The sequence below is a fragment of the Mytilus trossulus genome, chromosome 4, assembly GCF_036588685.1.
Source record: "Mytilus trossulus isolate FHL-02 chromosome 4, PNRI_Mtr1.1.1.hap1, whole genome shotgun sequence".
Lineage (NCBI taxonomy): Eukaryota > Metazoa > Mollusca > Bivalvia > Mytilida > Mytilidae > Mytilus > Mytilus trossulus.
Window position 1 is genome coordinate 5,822,613 of NC_086376.1, and position 21,511 is coordinate 5,844,123.

A 21,511-nucleotide genomic window follows, 5' to 3' on the forward strand; every position below is an offset into this window, starting at 1 on the left:
AGTGATCGTCTAAAATTTGGCATGATTTTAGACAATTGTACATCTGCAGATTCGCGTTAGCAATTGGTTTGTTCCTCACTCAGCGGAAATTTGAATCCAAATTACTGTAGAAGCATTAGTTTACACCCAGCTGATGAAAGAAATTTTTTGAAGTTTACATTGGCTTTTATCAAGACCCAGTTGTATTTCGTGCATATAGTATACAAACAAACATCAGACCATTAGCTTTCTCTAAACATATACAGTGTCATATCTAACTTTATATACACGATACAAATATTAAAGGCCCCAACGATATTGCGACAGAACGCCACAGTTTTGTCGTAGTACTGTGGATTCATTATTATTCGTTGGATACCAATTTTCGTGGTTTTCGTGGGTAAAGGTGAACCACGAAATGCAATGTTCAACGAAAGACAAATTTTCTATAGGCTTGTATGCAAACTTTTGAAAAACCACGAAATCAAATATCCACGAACATGCAAGATTTCCTTGATCCACGAAAATTGGTACCCACGAAAATAAATGAATCCACAGTAATAGGCGTAAACTTGTCAGTTCCAGCGCAAGATCAAGACCAACCAAGGAAACATATCTCATTTTAATCAACATCAAGCCATTGGCCATGAAATTCAAATCCAATTCTACTTGAGAACGATATAATTTAGTAGCAGTATTTATAATAACAATCTGCTTTAAACATGTTAAATAAATGAGAACTATACTAATCACTAATGGTGTGAAGTTGGTGCCAATTATACTAGTGATTTATGTGTCAGAGAATCTGTTTATTATAATTTTTATAACGAGTTATCATTCAGAAAGCTTTTTAACCCACAAGGTACCGATTTCATCATCTTTTCATGAATTCCGAAATTTTCAATTTTTTGCAGCAATATCTTATTATGTAAAGATTGTCAGAAAAGAAGATAATTATGATAACCTACGTTGGTGGACGTACATTCCTTTTCTTTTTTCTAAATATGAACAACTTCCCAAAGGTCAAATGAAATTAACAAAAAATACAAATGCTACGGAGAAGAATTCGTCTTGTTAAGATCCAAAACAGCAATAATGCATTCCTCATAACGGCAATGTCCAGTAAAGAGAAAGTAGTGGGTTGGTAAATCTGTTTTTGCAGCATAAAAGAAACAGTCAACTGAACAAAACATTTTTGATTTGTTCCTACTAGTGATTTTATCGGCAAAACATATTGTAATTGTTTGTAGTCACTTCATAAATATTTGAGCATGCAAAAACATACAATTCGTACATATCTCAAATAAAAAGTATGTCATGTTCTCTATTAAAAAATGAAATATGACATTTATACTGATAAAAGGTAAGGTCAGGTTTCCAGTATTCATATACTCATTTAATTATTTATTTGATTTCTGACGTCTTTAAGGTTTATAATTTCAATTCTCCACTTTGCCCACCCTGGTACAAAAACACATCATACATAATTTGAATCAATCATTTAATGTTAAAGATAAAATCGTAGTTAAGTATTGTCAGTAGAAAACTGCTAATGTTGAGTTAATGGTATCATGCATTATACAAAGATGTGGTATGATTGCCAACGAGACAACTCTCCACAAGAGACCACAATGACACAGAAATTAATAACAATGGGTCTATTTGATCTCATGCATTTGGCCACAACTGTTGTCACAGAGTATTTCATGAATCATATGTTAGTAGCTTAGACGAAAACATAACTTAAAAAGATAAAATTGTAGCACAATAAATGAAACCAGTACATATTATTCATGAAAGAAGGACAATTATTTCTGTATGAATAACATTATATCTTGTTTAAAAAAAAATCAAATTTCATGCTATTTTTGTAACGCATGAATACTCATACTCCTACTGAATACTTTGTTTTGCTGGGTGTTTTTTTTCAACAAATAAGCACTTGAATTTCAGTACATCTTTTGAAGTGCAATTTCAGCTCTTGTCATCCCTTCAAAGTATGCAAAAATGTCAATTAAGTTGAGGTAATAAATTCCAATCAATTCCACATAACACATTATATATTTGATGCAATGCACTTTAATTACGTTATATTAAAACAAATTCAAACAGAAAAAAATAAAATGTAAATTGTTCAAAACCGAATGATATAGGAAAATTCATCTTTCATTAAATATAATCAAATTGTTCAAAGCAACTAATTTATTTATAACTATCTGGTTTCAGCAACTTATTTATTCTATTCTAAATAAAATCATGAGTATTATATTATAAGCATTGGATACATATATGTGCATATCGGATATAAACGATCCTGGAGTTATTATAGTGCATCTCGCTAGGTGAGATTTTCAAGTGAAGCGTAACTGACCTAGTAAACATATATTTACGAAAGCAAAATCTAGAGAATCAATAACAAATTAAAAAAGACTTTATCAACTCCGGGTTCGTTTTATACAATGACTGCTCTTTTAAATAGGCGATTCTGTACGACGCAAATATCATAATTTTGCCAAGAATAAACTAATTAATTACTTCTTTTAGAAAAGTTATATAAAAAAAATACCTCTTTAAATTGACAATGTTGCACGTGTATGAAATATTTAGTTAAGACAAACTACATTTTTTAACGAGACCTTCAGTCTTTACCATTCATGATTCATTAGTTCATTTCATCCATGTTCATGAAGAGATGATATATACCTGTTACTCGCTTTCTTTTGAAATATATGTGTCATCAAATCTGTTTCAAAATGTAAGTTATTATCTGGGTTCGCGTATCATGCCAACAACTGGTTTCAGAATAAATGTGTTTATTTACGATACAAAGACTCTACGAATGAAACAATTTTAATTTCAAAATTGGTAAACTTTTATTTCTTACTTGCAAACAGTATCGTAACATTTCTTCTGTGAATATCATTCTTGTTTAAAGGTATGGTTAGCTATTGAGACGAATGACGATTTTTTGGTGCTTTGTATAGAATATTACCATTGAAGATGGCATGTGACCGAAATATCTTTATGTACTTAATGTATAAAATGTATGCGTTGATTTATTTTAACAGAAGCAATGTCCTTGTGGCAATGATATAATTTAGTAAAAGTTTTTAAAAGTTTGAGATATCTAACACAGTAGAGTATACCATTCTTTTGTTCAAAATTAAATCCGTTGTTATATATTCGAGTTACTTGTGAATATATACACAGTATTCGATGGTGCCAAAGGTACTTCTTCCTCTGAAACCGTAAAATTCAATATAGGAAATGAAAAATCACCTCTTAAATCATTTCTTTTAGTATCAAGTTTTCATACAAAAAAATCTATCACGATACAGGAAAGTGCAGTAATCATTATTATTATGTTAACCTTATTTAAATTCAACAAGATACAGCACACATACTTGAGACGTTATTATTGATAGCCGAAATATCAACCAAATATTTAGAAATTATATTATATTTTGTATCAGATGTCGTTTCGGTTAGCCGTTGTTGATTTTATACATACATTGCAGTTCGATACTTTACAGAAACAAGTTCGTAATGAATAGAGCACAGTTAGTTCCCATTGGACCTCTTATAACCTTTCGATATCTGGAATCTCTTTTGCAACCAAAAATGATATCTATTAAATATTCAAGTGTAATTACCATATTAAAGCAGGTACAGGTGACAAACTTCTTTTGTTTGTTATAATCAAAAATTATTCCAATAGAAATTGAAAATTTATATTCATATTCTGACATAATTAATACCCATTAAATTATTTATTTGATTTTTTTTCATGACATAATGTAGCAAATTGATATGTTGGGTACACAAATTAAAAAAAAACACAATATAAGCCTGCAATTTCTAAAGTACTTTTTTACGATTTTTTTACGCTCCAAAAAAGGTTAATTCTACTGTTTTCGTAGACCTAATTTTAAAATTTCGTGCACTTATAATTATGATAAACAATTAAATACTAGAAAACAAATAAACATATATTTGATTGTTGTTTTGTGTATCATCCGAAGCTAGTTGATATTTTGAACTTTCAAAATATTCGGTTCAGTTTGTAAATAGGTGGCATAAAGTTTATGTTGTTAATGATATAATTTACAGAAAGTTGATTTAATTTAAATGTTGGTGAATTTGTAATTTACGTCATACAATAATGATACTATTGGCAGTGTTATTATCCAGGACAAGAACAAATTAGATGCCGAGTTCTTTTGGTTTATTTTTGGTATGAGAAATAAGGATTATATGGTTCTTGGTAATAGGAGTACAATGTTTTTAAGATGTAATATTCGCAAATCAATTATTTCCACAACTTAATTAAGAAATACAAATCTATTGAATTTTTGTAAACCCTTTTTACGTTTTATCCAGTTTACGTTGTACGTTTTAATCATTATATACAGTAAGTACTAAGTGAGTCGTGAATGATGTCACGACACTTATTCCAATTAAATATGTTTCTAACTTCTATTTATATCTATATTCTATTCTATGTGTGTATGTGTCTATATCATTGTACTATCGGTTTACGAAAGTAAAGATTTATATTTTATTATATATATCATCATTCAAATTGACTTAATTTGAAGGAAAATCAATTACACTTATTTCCAATATATTTCCTTTTTCTTGGAAATGTAAAACAAGAACCTTCACAAATTAACAAAGAAGATGATTTCTTCAAAAGGATGATTAATTACTCAAGTTGATAGTTACGTGAAATATGTTAGCTGGTAATGACATTTTAATGACTAAAGAACTCATCAAAGACAAATATCTTGAAAAATTTTTCTCATCTTACAAAAATATAATGAGCTCAAATTTCTTTATACAAATTGTTTTTTCTTCCAGATAGTACTACAAGATAAGAAAACAATAAGGTTTTAAATATCAAATTTTTCATGTAAACTCGAAGATATTTTAAAGAATCGATTCAACACGATCAGACGTTGCTTTAAACTGTTGCATTATAGGCGAGCTTTCTCTTAGAGAAACCAATACATGAAAAGTATCTGATTGTCACCCTTCAGGTAAATCAGTGATATTTTGGTATTATTGATATAATGACAGCTATCTCCGCATTTTTTTTTAAACTCTATCTCTTTGTTCATATTAGTAATGCTTATCCGCGTCTTATTGTTACAAAATATGCTGATATCTTTGTACAACCTGAAGCATGAATAAAAGTAGTGGTATTAAATTTTGTATCATTGTTTTACGATAATACTTTTCAAATGTGTTTAGTCAAAAATGAAAGTGGCCACATCTGTGTTCATCCTCAACCTTTAAATATGTTATGAATTATCATCAAATAAAACGTATTATGAAATGCGGTTCCTTCAACCAACATACGTAATAAATATCAATACTATAAACCGTTTTTTACTAACTCATATATGAAAGTGTGTTGCCTATAATTCCGATAATAACAGTGTTTTGAGATTTTTTTGCCTATACTGTTTAAGCATGAGTCCCTTTTCAAAAGTCTTCCAACTTTTTCCTTGATTTCGCAAGGTACTCTTTATATTTTTGTTACGTTTATACGCTATGAAGATTTCACTGCATTGTTTGTCTTTTTGCAGATTGTTCCAATTTTTTCTTATAATTTTACTGATTTTTTTTACCATTGGATTTTATTTGATAATGAGAGTAAGTGGAACTTTTCTTGTTTTATTGGTCTTCAATAAAGTTGTTTTTCTATTCGTTGCATTTAAACGTTATCTATAACCTTTTCTGTTTAAAATGCTAAAATTGTGAAGATTTTAGTAATTTAGAATAACTAGTACCCGATATATGTGCAATGTCCCATATTTGAGTAGCAGAAGCATTCTAATTTCCAAAAAATAAATAAAAGTTTACATTTTATCAATTTTGTAAAACTGCTATATTTGGGGCCAAAAAGGGTTCTTACTTGACCTACTCCTTTGCCTTGAACTAGTTTAAGTAATGGTAAATTTAGTTTTGGATATGACAATTAAGTGTAAAGTGTCACTGAAATAAAGCAAACAAAGAAGAACTGGCTAATAATAACAAATGTCATGGAGTGGTGCAGCAGGTTTATGTTCACCGCGCAATCCTAAGTAATACAAACATTTCATTTTTCTACCCTTTTAAATTTAACATATGATTTAAGGATAATATTAACATATTCGTCACGAAATCGTCTATTGTTATATTTCAATTTGACCACATGTGATAATGTACCGTATCGAAAGAGTCACAGGTAGCAACATATAGAACATTTGTGCATTAATAAGTTCAACATCATAAATATGCAGTGTATATGAAATATAAGACTGGAATAATCAGTATAAAATTTCGTTTATTTTCTGTTTCATTTAATATGCAGAACATTATTAAATTTGATATGGTTAACAGCTTATAATATGAGACTGTATTTATTAGAATAAAAAAGGATAATGTAATATTCATGATAACCATTCGAAAAATACAGGATTGACGTAGTTTCTGTCCATAAATGAGCACTGTATAATGCCTGTGTTGAAAACCATAAAACCCGGTTCAACCCACCTTATTTTTCTTTAAATTAAATTGTTAATTCTGTTCCGGTTAAAAAAAGCTATATAGAACATTTCAAAAATAAAGTCATGCAATAAAATGCACTTTTCAAGAACTATTGTGAATAAATCCGGTAACAGTTTTATACAAATAGAAATGATAAATCGTGAACATTAACAAATCTATATAATTCAATACACTTTACAAACATAGACATTCTTTTAGACAGGTTGCATGACAGAGTCGTGTTGTAACATCTCTCAGTGCAAATACGGTAATATTTTGCAGGACATTCTCGTGTGCATAAACACTGGTCGTGCTTTCAATTTTTAATGGATAAAATATATTGATATAATGTTCATGTAACAAACAAGACGAAAGATACAAAACACATAACTCGTTAACAAACGAAATATGTAATGAAAAACGAAAAAAAAACGATAAAAGTGACAGATTAATACGAAAATCTTGCCAACGCGAACTCCACAAGAAACCAGATATAATATTAGGTGCTCTGGGAGGGTAAACAGATCTTGTTCTACATGTAATTTCTTATATACAAGCCATTATGTCCTAAAGTCTTTTAATAAAGAGGAATTCAACCCTCTTTCTATTCCCTACATCAAGTTTGTTTCCGCAACACATTAGACAAATCCTGTCTTACTTAACAATGCTTATGGTGACAGCAATATGTTCAGAGTTGAACATGGAATTTCATTATTGGATTGTTTTATAGATTTTTTTCATTATTAAATATTGAATTTTAAAAAAAAGTAATGAATTGCAAAACCAGATGTGCATTATTTTTTATTTATATCTTTTTTATCTCAGCATTCGTTCTCAATCAATGTATCAAATAATAGCATCCCATATACATACCGTTTAATACATTATTAAACACAAATATGTAAATTGAGCAACGATATATTTTTAGTACGTATTCGTTAAAAAAAACTCTATAACTGTGTCAATGAATCGTAAATTTAATGAGTCCCTGTTGACATCATTAATTTAGACAATATCTTTACTAAAAATGGAACAAAGTGCATAAACTAAGTAACAAGTACTATCTTGAAAAAAAAGGAATCTGGCGTATTCAGATGTGATGATTCAGTTTATAATCTTTATCCGGTTCTTTTAATTTTATAGTTAAAACAATTGTACATAATTTGAGGAAAACAAGCTCACGATTCTGAAAGTTGTCGATATGTGCTTTACTATAAAGAATTAAAAATATACTGTATGGTGTTTATTCAAATGTTTATATTAATATATAAGTATATGTTCAGAGATATAAGAAATACTAATAGCTAGAAAATACGACATAAACATAAGATATTAGTAGTTTTCAATCTGCAATAAGTAATGAAAATCAAGCTTTAAACAGTTTAGATCCACGAAGACATATCAATTATTACGATATGTCGAGAAAATCTTAAACAATATACAACTATAGCTTTCGTATGAGGTTGATACAAGGATCGGGTCGATACATCCTGTATTAACAAAATTGGAAAGTGGTGATCACGACACCTTTTACCTTATTTTTTTTTAGTTATCTGGAAAATTCCATTTTAAAGTTATATTTGATGTCCGAAACGTTCATTTTTTTTATTGCCTTATTTAAAGTGCAGACAACTGGTTCAAATAAACGGAGCCTACGGTAACTGGTGATGCTTATGTCAAAGCCTGTATTTGTGATTGGGTTCATCGTTTTTTGTTTGTTTTTTTCTTTCAATCTAAAACTTAAAAGAGTAAATCACAAACAGAACTACGGGCTCTCTCTCTATGCAACCGATATAAATCACAAGGGAAACGGTACAAGTTCAATAAAAAAATCGGTCAAGGTTGCCTTCAAAGAGTTGAGATCGGACCTGATTACAAGACCTAACATCCTTTATTCCTTTTATCCTCTGTTCCGTCAATAGAGGTTCATTCTCAGACGTTTGTTTACAGAATCTGAACGACCCATTTTGTTTTAGTAAAAGACATGCATTGTTTGTCAAAAATCAATCTAATAAGGGCATATATCTTGTTAGCAATAATTCTATATTCCTTTGAAATAGGTACAAGTGGATAACCGAACAATACATATATCCTATTTTGTTTGTTGTTCATCAAAAGCTAGGAATTTATAAAACTATCGACTTCATTTAAAAAAATATATATTTACTTATAGTGAAGTAATTGGTTCATTGATCTATAAGGATCAGTAGATTATAGAAATGATTATCAGAAATACTTACGATTAAAGTATTTAAAAAGTCTTTTCAACAAGCGAACATAATTTAAAAGTAATGCTTATAATTTAGTCCTTAAATTCAGCAGTCCATACTAAAATGAGAAACAGTTTGATTTAAATTTTAGATACTAACAAATATCTCATAGTCAAAGCACTCATTGATAATTTCCCTTGCATATGATAGGTCTGATAACAAATGGTTCTGGTGTTCAGTTTTAGCAATTTTCAAAAGTCACACAGAAAACAACCAAAGCAGTTCAAAAGCGTACCTTTCTTTCAAAATTTACGTTTTAACTATTTTCCTTTTTAAATTTATGTCAATTTTGCAGCAAAAATAAAAAAAAATACAGTTTTAATAAAGCAGTGGAATGAAAACACTTTGAGCTGACCCTCAAGAAAATACCAAATCTCAGCTCTGTTTCGAAGCTTTTTTTATTTTTTATACACAAGTATAATGATGAGATGTCGTAAGTATATGATAATCTTTTTCATTATTTAATTATTTTTTCGTTATTTTACATCCGAGTTTAGAATTAATTGAATAGTGTTAAAGTTATGAATACACCGTTTAACCATATATATAGAAAGCAAGCAAGTATGGTCTTATGCACTTTTTGTGCTGACATGAATTATCATTGATACGGTTATATTTATAAATTAACTGTTTACAAAATTTAAAATTTTTGAAATACGAAGGCTTTTATACCTCAGGCATAGATTACTTTAGCTGGATTTGGCAAAACCTTTTAGGAATTTGGGTCCACAATCCTCTTCAACGTCATACTTTATTTAGCCTTTTAAACTTTTTTGAATTCGAGCGTCACTGATGAGTCTTTTGTAGACGAAACGCGCCCTGGCGTATCTGTATTAGATAAAATACAAAGGTAACAAAGAAACAGGCCGGTAACAACCGTTGTCGGGTAGTTTTTCTGCACGAGTAGTCGGGTCAAGGTCTTATGCGAAAGCCGAGGATCTTGACCAGACTACAAGTGCAGAAAAACTATTCGGCTGGTTGTTACCGGTCTGTTTCTTTTGTTACTTTTGTTTTTTTGTCTGACTTGTACGACGTTTCAAGAAAGTAATAATACATTTTGCAAGACTAAACATTTAAGAAACTTAGATAGCCATAAAGCAGTAAATGTAAGTTATAGTATAAACCCATTTTTTTTTCATTTCCCTTCAACCGAGAGCTTTTTTTCAAGAAAAAAAAATCAGGAATCTAATAATTTGATAAAAAAAAAAAGAACCATTCCAATTAAAAGATGAATGCTGTACACATTGAAGACTTTTAAGAATGCAATTTCGTAAAAAAGTAGTATTTTAAAGAAATATTTTAGTGGTAAGTAGGATAACGTTTGATTTTTATAGATGAAACGGAAAGCGGGAAAGGGGGCTAATTCATTTTAAAATAAACAGGCTGTGATTTTTTTTTATGAAAAAATCGCGCGTTTGGTGCCAAATACATGAATTTAATATTCAGTGGTGAAAGGTCCCATTTTTTTTATGATCACTACATTTTAATATGGACATAAAGTTGGACTCCCCCTGTTGTGTCCTGGATTTGGACCTGGATCCGCCACTGATATAAATTCGATAACAATATAAATGTAACAAAAAGTAAAATAAAAAAAATACTGATCTCAGAGGAAAATCATTTTGGAAAGTCCACAATCAAAGAATGAATTTCCAAATTCAGTAGTGAATTAAATGTTTATGAAAAAATGTGTCTTATATTAATAAATTCAGGCATATACTTTAATTTATTTTTTTAATTCATGCTCGTCTCTAGATCTGTGAGTGTTGATCGGGATTAAACACGTGTTACATTATGATCCAATTGCAGCTTACCACCCAAAATTGATGACATAACTTGAATGATTTTATTCTAGATTTGCTGCTTATTTGGACGTGTATTACATGAACACTTTTTGTTTATGGGATCAATCACGCTTTGGTGAGTTGACAGGTACTTTATCTTTTGATAATATTTGATTTTTATTTACCTATTTCCTGTCTTATATTTATTGAAATATACACGTCAGTATCATCTTTTCTTTACTTTCAGCATTGTCCAAAATACTATTCATGTCCATATATTGCAGAAAATATTTATTGACCGAATATTTTGCTTCATAAAGGGGGCGGTATGTTCTTTTTTGAGTATATTAACTATTCACTTTTCAACGCCATCACCCAAATGTTTTGTCTAAATAAGCACTATTTAAGGTTTTAAATCAGGAATCATGCAAAACATTAATTTGTCATCTACTTGACCATAATAATTTTTTTCTCATAAAATTTGGGATCAAAATCTATTTGTTTAGGAGAAAACCATATAACCCCCTTTTTTAAGTTAAATGTCTAATCCCTTAGTGTACTGATATGAATAGTATTTTACTGGAAATGTTTGAAAAAAGATATTGATGCTAACGTAAATATTTTGTTCAATAAAAAGACAGGAAAATAGTCGGTGAAACAAAAAGTTCAAATCTAATTGAAAGTTAAAGTGCCCATGAACTCACTGATCATGCACGAGTGATTCTATTCATAAAAATTGTCCGTGTAACAACTAAAAAGAGTTCGTGTATCATCTAAAAGAGTCCGTGTACCACCCGTTAATGTACTGTTTTTGTATAGCTCTACGGGGGGAAAGTCGTACAAACCAAATTTAGTCCTGGTATCTATGATGAGTTTATTTACAACCGCTGGGTCGATGCCACTGCTGGTGGAGATTTATTTCCCCGAGGGTATCACAAGCCCAGTAGTCAGCACTTTTTGTGCTGACATGAATTATCATTGATATGGTTATATTTATAAATTAACTGTTTACAAAATTTAGAATTTTCGAAATACTAAGGCTTTTCTACCTCAGGCATATATTACTTTAGCTGGATTTGGCTAAACTGTTTAGGAATTTTGGTCCACAATGCTCTTCAACTTCGTACTCTAATTAGCCTTTTTAACTTTTTTGGATTCAAGCGTCACTGATGAGTCTTTTGTAAACGAAACACGCGTCTGGCGTATATACAAAATAAGTCCTGGTATATATATGATGAGTTTACTTATAACATTGAGCTTTGTTCAATGATTCTCTCAATATATAATGCAAAACCGTAATTAAAGTACTTGATTATAATTCACCTCTCTCAACAATTGGTGTTTCGTTTAGTTTCTCAATCACATAAATTCACCTTTTTCAATACACGAGTTGATGGTATTTTTTAAAACATAAGAAGATCTTATGTGTAAAAATAATAACAATGATAAACATGAACATTTAATTACCGGACTTATACTAGACTGTTTACAGACTTGTTCTTTAATGAGCATTGAATATTTGGATTTTTATAATTTGTAAAACAAATAACCATCAATGTACCTTCTATTTTTAATAACGTATTTTATTTTCTCATAACTTTTGTTCAATAAACAAAATGGTTACAACTTAACAGAAGCACATACCAATACAGTCTATAAAATGAAATTTTAAACACAAATATATAAATCGTGTATTGAGTCCCTGTTGGCATCATTAATTAATAAGATAAGAAATATAAATTACTTAAAAGGTAACAAATAGCATGTTCCTACTAAAATATAATCAATAAAAGCACACTTTAATACCTAAATAAGATAATGCAAATGCGACAGCATCCAAACCGAAATTGTATTTTGACAATGTACATGTATTCATGAATACTTTGATGTAAGCCCATTGATGAACCTACATTTAAAACTACCAGAACAAATATAATTGTAATTAATGACTATATTTAAACTCCTTTTTTGAATTAATTGATTTAAGCGTTTGTATATGTTCTTCTGATATCTTTTGCCCCTTTTTTACAGGGGAAATGATACAAGGGCATGACATAACGAATTCGGCCACGTAAGTCCTATATTTAGTTTTAAAACTTAAAAAGGTGTCCTGATGGGGTAACAAGAAGTTCGAGCATAACATTAAACACAATGCTTAAAATTCAGTTAAAAAATTGAGTTTGTCAATTTCAAAGTAAGACATCATTTTATGTATATTTTACAAAACTAACAAATGAATCATAAACCAATAAGATCTAATGACTGAACTTGTAGAAAATGTCTTTCAAAAATCTGTCAAAAAAACCCAAACGCAACAATAACTTATATACAAAAAGTGCTATAAAATTAAGAACTTTGTTCTGATAATACTAAGACAGATACGGATAAATAAAGATTGTAGGACAAATATAAAGTGATTTGTCTGCTAATGACAATTTTGACCAAATATTATTTTTCAATATTTAACATATTGCAGAGGAAAAAAATGTCAAAATTTACTATGCTTGAAAGTGCAGAAGAATGATAAGTGATGGCGTCAAAGTACACTTTCCCTGAAACTGCAGAAGAATTATAAGTGATGGCGTCAAAGTACACTTTCCCTGAAACTGCAGAAGAATTATAAGTGATGGCGTCAAAGTACACTTTTCCTGAAACTGCAGAAGAATTATAAGAAATATGGCAAATTTCATATTGCCTAAAACAGCACAATAAGAATTCGGAAGGCAAATTTATCTTGCATGAACCTGCATACAGAATAAAACGAGGGATGGCAAATCTCGCTTTCATTGTGTTTATTCTTAAAAGTGCGTAAAACTCCATGAAATAGTATAAAAATGTCTTAATAACTAAAATTGAGAATGGAAATGGGGAATGTGTCAAAGAGACAACAACCCGACCATATAAAAAAACAACAGCTGAAGGTCACCAACAGGACTTCAATGTAGCGAGAAATTCCCGCACTCGGAGGCGTCCGTGAGCTGGCCCCTGAACAAATATATACTAGTGTATGTGATAATGAACGCCATACTAATTTCCAAATTGTACACAAGAAACTAAAATTAAAAAAATGCAAGACTAACAAAGGCCAGAGGTTCCTGACTTAGGACAGGCGCAAAAATGCGGCGGGGTTAAACATGTTTATGAGATCTCAACCCTCCCACTATAACTCTAGCCAATGTAGAAAGTAAATGCATAACAATACGCACATTTAAAATTCAATTCAAGAGAAGTCCGATTCTGATGTCAGAAGATGTAACAAAAGAAAATAAACAAAATGACAATAATACATAAATAACAACAGACTACTAGCAGCTTACTGACATGGCAGCTCCAGACTTCAGTTAAACTGATTGAAAGATTATGATTTTATCATATGAATGTCAGGCACAATCCTTCCCGTTAGGGGTTTAGTATCATACCATCATAACATATATAAGAAGAAGATTCAATTCGTTGATACAGATGATATCTATTAAAATCAAACCTGCATAACAGTACATTAACCAAATACATGATTTTCATTATAACAACTGTTAATTTTCGGCTATCGACGGCAGAATGAAAAACTTAAAATTCTATAAATCACAAGTATATAAAAGAACCGATCAAAATACATTGTTATGTTATAACATTCATAACAAGTTGTATCATTAGCTGTATGTAAAGAACCGAAATATTTCAAATAGTATAAAGTCTATTTCTTTTATCTCCAGTCGCCAATTATATATTTTTAATAAATCAAAAATAGCACATTAACCAAATACATGATTTTCATTATAGCAAATATACAAATGTTGCAGTGAGTACAACGTGACCAGTGATCACCTGTTTGTGTGTCTGTATATCATATTTCAAGATTATTTTTCTATTTGCCTTTTTTAATTTATTTTAATTTTGGAAGCTAATTTAAAAAGAAGGTTTGTTTGTTGCTTTTGTTTTGATATACATACATATAATTATTTAATGCCATAACTAAATTTTGTTTTCCATTTAAGAAAATCAACAATAAACCAATTCATATAGTGATCCTTTAAATGCTATAATAAATCGTTTCCATTTATTGTGTGTCGTTTTCGTGATCATGCAAAATAGAATTTAATAGATTTTATATCATTTGCACATATTTTCCAAAGCATGAGTGGAATAAGAGCAGATATGATATTGAACATCAATCAGGATAATGGATAATTAATTGTTCAGAAAGAGTTTGAAGTGTTATTCATAGACGAACGTTTTTTACTACAACAAATCTTCTAAAAAGAATGCACTTTGTTAACGAATGGACCATATTTCAACGATGGATTTATCTATTGTGTATTTATAGTGATACATTTTTTTTCGCCATTAGAAATAAAATACATCAGGATGAACCGTTGCGTATAACAATACTCGTTAACCTCAACAAGCATGTCGATACTATTGGCAATTAGAATCAGGTAAACTTCAATGGCTACCTTTCAAGAATGTGTGACTTTAAAGGGTGGACAAACAGTAGTATTGATCGGCTTTTACGATAACTTAAATCCTGAATGAAAACATTATTGCTTACAACCAGGGGTCGAAATTAGCGCTGGTCCGGTGTTCAGTGACCTGTAGAATTTGCGTCGGACCAGTTGATTTGGTGAGCTGGTTGTCCGGCGGACCAGTAGAAATTTGTAAATAAAAATCACTGATTCCAGTTGCAATGTAATGAATTGTAAAGCTTGTGAAAAGTTTGCAATGACAGACCCAGAAAAGAAATATATTTTTGTAACGGGATCATCAAATTTAAGTTAGAATCTGTACTTACACATGAAAAATCAGACCAGCACCGAAAAACCCATTACGAGAATACAGATTGTGATATTTTCAGTTGTAAGTACAACTGAAAATATTAAAATACCTAGAACAGCATTTTGAATCATTTTATATTCATACACTGTTAGGTTTCCGACTGGAGAAAAAAAAAATTACTGTATCAAAAAAAGAAATCTATTATGAAAAAAGAAGTTCATAAAAAAAAATCAACGTGACCTTTTATTGCATTCGTTTCGTTCAGACTTTTGTTTCTAATATTGTGTTTTTTGCACTATTGTTTGTCTTTTAGTTTTTACCTTTCTTTTCTTTTTGTCATGTCTTTGTCAGTTTGTTTTCGACTTATGAAAAGGATAACCACCTTGTTACCTTTTTCCTCTCTTTTAGTAATATACATAATAGATATATGAAGATGTGGTGTGAGGGCCAATGAGACAACTCTCCATCCAAATAACAATTTTAAAAAAAGTAAACCATTATAGGTCAATGTACGGCCTTCAACACGGAGCCTTGGTCATTTAGCAACTTTAGTATTTAATTGTTCATACGCTCTTTGATAAACTTTCCTGAAATTTACTGGGAAAACTCAGAAAGTATATACATACACTACGGTTGCAACTCTATCAGGCAAGTTTTATTTGGCATTGAATCAACAATATTTAATGTACTTTTTTAATAATATATATTTACTAAAGTATTCAAGAAGTAATGCATCCTTGTGTTGGTTTTCGAATAAACGTGTTACCCGTCGAACACACCAAAATTCATTTTCGTTAAAACATGAATGATGATTGCAGTTAGTGCAATTAAGATGATTTAATTGTTTAAAAAAAAAAATGATGATTGCAGTTTTATTCAATGCACTTGTTTGGTTTTGTTTTTAAAAGTATAGCTGTTTTGAAAAAGATACGTTAAGATTATAGGTACAAGCATGAATAGATTTTGACATCGGTTGAAGTGGGTTGTTGGCTGCAGTCGCCTTGTAAACATCAGATGCAATAACTGCAACGATGCTTGACAAAGATGATTAATAAGTCATGACTTGTTTTCCCTGTCATCCTACAAAACCCCTATCTCAAACTCAAACGTTTAATCACACGCTATAGAATATAATGGAAGACATGTACATAGGACAAATTTATGGATATATATATATAAATACAAAATACAGATACTAGTACTTCATCTATGATGAACTTATTAGAATCATTTTCATAGGAAGGAAAACGACTTAACTGTAAACAGCATAACTGCATCATCGATCTTAATATTTTCAAAAAGCTGAAGCTTAATCTGACAAGTGTCATCGATCAAAACACTGAAAGCCTCTTTTTCAATAACACACTCTTTCTTTAGGTTTTACTATCATAGTTGATATCTGAAGTTTGATCTCCCGAATAGGTTGAATATGTTTTCTCTCAATAACGATTGAAGTCACTAAATATTCCACAATATATTCAAGGTTTTTGTTATGTTAATTTCATTGTCAGTGGTTTTTGCTAGCCAAAATACCCTTCATCTTTTGTGTAAAAGTATAATTTATGGGAATTAGTATCTTTGATCATATCACAAAGATATAACAATACAAATCAAATCGGATGTGAAACAAGTCATGAATTCAAAAAGAAGAAAAAACAAAATGCAATCTAGGTTTATAGTGAGCATTAAAAGGGAGACATGGTAAGATCAACTAGAGGCTCTAAAGAGCCTGTGTCGCTCACCTTGGTCTATGTGCATATTAAACAAAGGACACAAATGGATTCATGACAAAATTGTATTTTGGTGATGGTGATGTGTTTGAAGTTCTTACTTTACTGAACGATTTTGCTTCTTACAATTATATCTATCATGAACTTTGCCCATTAGTAACAGAGAACTATATTTGGTAAATAATTTACATAAATTTACCAAATTAATAAAAATTGTTAAAAATTGACTATAAAGGGCAATAACTCCTTAAGAGGTCAATTGACCATTTAGGTCATGTTGACTTATTTGTAGATCTTACTTTGCTGAACATTATTGCTGTTTACAGTTTATCGCTATCTATAATAGTATTCAAGATAACCAAAAACGGCAAAATTTCTTTAAAAATTACCAATTGGAGGGCAGCAACCCAACAACCAGTTGTCCAGTTCATCTGAAAAATTCAGGGCAGATAGATATTGACTTGATTAACAATTTAACTTCTTGTCAGATTTGCTCTAGATGCTTTGGTTTCATAGTTATAAGCAAAAAACTGCATTTTACCCCTATGTTCTATTTTTAGCCGTGGCGGCCATCTTGGTTGAATGGCCAGGTGATCGGACACATTTTTCAAACTAGATACCCCAAAGATGATTGTGGCCTAGTAGTTTCAGTGGAGATTTTGTAAAAGATTACTTAGATTTATGAAAAATGGTTAAAGATTGACTATAACGGGCAATAACTCCTAAAGGGGTCAACTGACCATTTTGGTCATGTTGACTTATTTGTAGATCTTACTTTGCTGAACATTATTGCTGTTTACAATTTATCTCTATCTATAATAATATTCAAGATAATAACCAAAAACAGCAAAATTTCCTCAAAATTACCAATTCAGGGGCAGCAACCCAACAACCGATTGACCGATTCATCTGAAAATTTCAGGACAGATAGTTCTTGACCTGATAAACATTTTTATCCCATGTCAGATTTCCTCAAAATGCTTTGGTTTTTGAGTTATAAGCCAAAAACTGCATTTTACCCCTATGTTCTATTTTTAGCGGTGGCGGCCATCTTGGTTGGTTGACCAGGTCACGCCACACATTTTTTAAACTAGATACCCCAAAGATGATTGTGGCCAAGTTTGGATTAATTTGGCCAAGTAGTTTCAGAGGAGAAGATTTTTGTAAAAGATTACTTTAATTTACGAAAAATGGTTAAAAATTGACTATAAAGGGCAATAACTCCTAAACGGGTCAACTGACCATTTTGGTCATGTTGACTTATTTGTAGATCTTACTTTGCGGAACATTATTGCTGTTTACAATTTATCTCTATCTATAATAATATTCAAGATAATAACCAAAAACAGCAAAATTTCCCCAAAATTACCAATTCAGGGGCAGCAACCCAACAACCGATTGACCGATTCATCTGAAAATTTCAGGGCAGATAGATCTTGACCTGATAAACATTTTTACCCCTTGTCAGATTTTCTCTAAATGCTTTGGTTTTTGAGTTATAAGCCAAAAACTGCATTTTACCCCTATGTTCTATTTTTAGCCGTGGCGGCCATCTTGGTTGGTTGACCGGGTCACGCCACACATTTTTTAAACTAGATACCCCAATGATGATTGTGGCCAAGTTTGGTTTGATTTGGCCCAGTAGTTTCAGAGGAGAAGATTTTTGTAAAAGTTAACGACGACGGACGACGACGGACGACGACGGACGACGGACGCCAAGTGATGAGAAAAGCTCACTCGGCCCTTCGGGCCAGGTGAGCTAAAAATGAGACAACTAGCCGAAACGTCCAATAAATACATACGCGAAGGTAAAAGTAATAGTCAGGTGATTAAATATGTACTACTTTGTCATTTGGTCTCTTTTGAGAAGTTGTCTCATTAGCAAGTATACTGCATCTCCTTTTTATATCCCGAACATTATTGGTGCATGTCTTCATACTTTTCATAATAAGATATTCAAATCTTTGGAAGTTAGTGCATGTATACTGCATTTTGATGTTTTACGAAATATATCAAAGAAACCATAAACCCAAACTTATTATCGCCCGCCATGTTGCTGAATGTATTTTAGTAACGTAGTCAGATGTAAACCAAAATCGACCCTTTTATGATGAACGTTACTAACTTATTAATTTTGTCAGACTTTTGTTTGTAATATTGTGTTTTTTGAACTATTATTCGTCTATTAGTCTTACCTATTCTTTTCTTTTTGTCGTGGCTTTTTCAGTTTGTTTTTGACTTATGAAAAGGATAACCACCTAGTTACCTTTCTTCTCTCTTTCAGTAATATACATAAGGTCATTTAGAAACTCAAGTATTTAATTATTCATATGCTCTATGACAAACCTTCCTGAAATTTACCGGGAAAACTCAGAAAGTATATACATACACTACGGTTACAACTTCAGCAGGGAAGTTGTGTTTGGCCTTGTTTCAACAATTATTTAATGTACTATTTTAATAATATATATTTACTAAAGTATTAGGAAGTAATGCATCCTTGTGTTGGTTTTCGAATATACGTGTTACTCGTCGAACACACCAAAATTCATTTTCGTTTAAACATGAATGATGATTGAAGTTTTATTCAATGCACTTGTTTGGTTTTGTTTTTATATCCCGAACATTATTGGTGCATGTCTTCATACTTTTCATTATAAGATATTCAAATCTTTGGAAGTTAGTGCATGTATACTGCATTTTGATGTTTTACGAAATATATCAAAGAAACCATAAACCAAAACTTATTATCGCCCGCCATGTAGTCAGATGGAAACAAAAATCTACCCTTTTATGATGAGAGTTACTAACTTATTAATGTTTTCAATCATGTTAAAACAGTTTTTGTAATATAATGATACCCTTTTCACTGTAATCGATATGTGTTTCCAGCGTACCTACATCGGATAGCCTAGGTTGGATTTCTAATGCAAATAGATATAGAAAGATGTGGTATGAGTGTCAATGAGACAACTCTCAATCCAAATAACAATTTATAAAAGTAAACCATTATAGGTCAAGGTACGGTCTTCAACACGGAGCCTTGGCTCACACCGAAAAGCAAGTTATGAAGGGCCACAAAAATTACCATTGTAAAACCATTCAAACGGGAAAAACAACGGTTTAATCTATATAAAAACATGTATTCTTGTAAATGTATTTCTTTTGAAAACATAGATAAATGGGACACTCAGAGCAACCAAAAACTTTGCATACAAAAGTTTTTTTATATTTGATATTGAAAAGATTGGTCATTTAGAGTGTACAATCACTTAAACTAAATTTCAATAGATATATACAGGTTCCATCAATATTTTTATATCGAAAGGCTGATGAAGGAATAAATTTGGTTCTCTCTCCCTGGTAAATTTAGTTACAACGTCATCAACTATGATATGCATACATATTGTTAATATTATCTGGGTTTTATAGATGGCGAAAATATGAGAAATAGAAATACGAATCAAAATTGATAAAAAGTTATTATGTTTATTTGAAAATAGCCTTTTCATAATACCATCTTGATTAAATACGACTATGTTTTTTCAAAACTTTTTTGCGAGGAAATATTAAAAGATCTAATAGTAAAATTATTTGTTTCTTTTGTATGATTTTTATCTAAATCATTCAACTAAAATGATGGTAAATAGAGATGAAAATGTGATGTGAGTATACAACACATAATTAACAAAGCTCTTTTTTTCGTTGAAATTCAGGGGGAGGGTATTTCAGACTGCTTATTTCACTTACCAAAAACGTATGCTGAATGGTCAAAATACTGTTCAACCGCATCAAAGTGTTTCGCTACTGTACGTTTATTTTTTCCTGTTCCTGATGAGTATCGTTCAACCCAGTGAACACTGGCGTAACCATGGAAACGAAGCCGTATTCCTGTAATTAAAGGAACAATGCTATTGTTAATCAGTTTAACAAAAGAAGGAAGGATGATTTACAGATTTGAAATACGATAAAAAGAATGCAAGGAGAAGTGGGGTAGATAAAGGCAACAGTAGTATACCACTATTCGAAATTCATAAATCGATAGAGAAAAAACAAATCCGGGTTACAAACTAAAACTGGCAATTTCCTGACTTGGTACAGGGCATTTTAAGAAAAAAAAATGGGTGGTTGAACATGATTTTGTTTTGCTTGCCAAACCTCCTGCTTGAATTGCAATGTTAATTGTATCATTTAAATGACAACATTATATGATAGGACAACAATACAAATAAATGGGAGAAAATATAGGAAAGAGAAACAAATGAATACTAGCCAACAAAAGGTACCAGGTTAAAAAATACGCCAGACGCGCGCCACGTCCACACAAGACAAACCAGATACCGATGACGCAGTGAACCAATGATACAACAAGCCAATAAAACGATTTCTAGAGGGCAATTCGAACTCTATAACACGATACATACATCTACACGTGCACATT

The 21,511-nt window shown here is 30.8% G+C and overlaps 1 protein-coding gene across 1 annotated transcript in view; it reads right to left on the bottom strand.

Moving 5' to 3' along the window:
• LOC134714542 (arrestin domain-containing protein 3-like) overlaps positions 1–21,511 on the bottom strand; it is a 47,799-nt gene that overhangs the window by 18,040 nt on the left and 8,248 nt on the right. Inside the window, exon 2 of the mRNA XM_063575875.1 lies at positions 20,821–20,961. Coding sequence (XP_063431945.1) covers positions 20,821–20,961 — 141 coding nt within the window. The remainder of the gene's footprint in view (positions 1–20,820; positions 20,962–21,511) is intronic.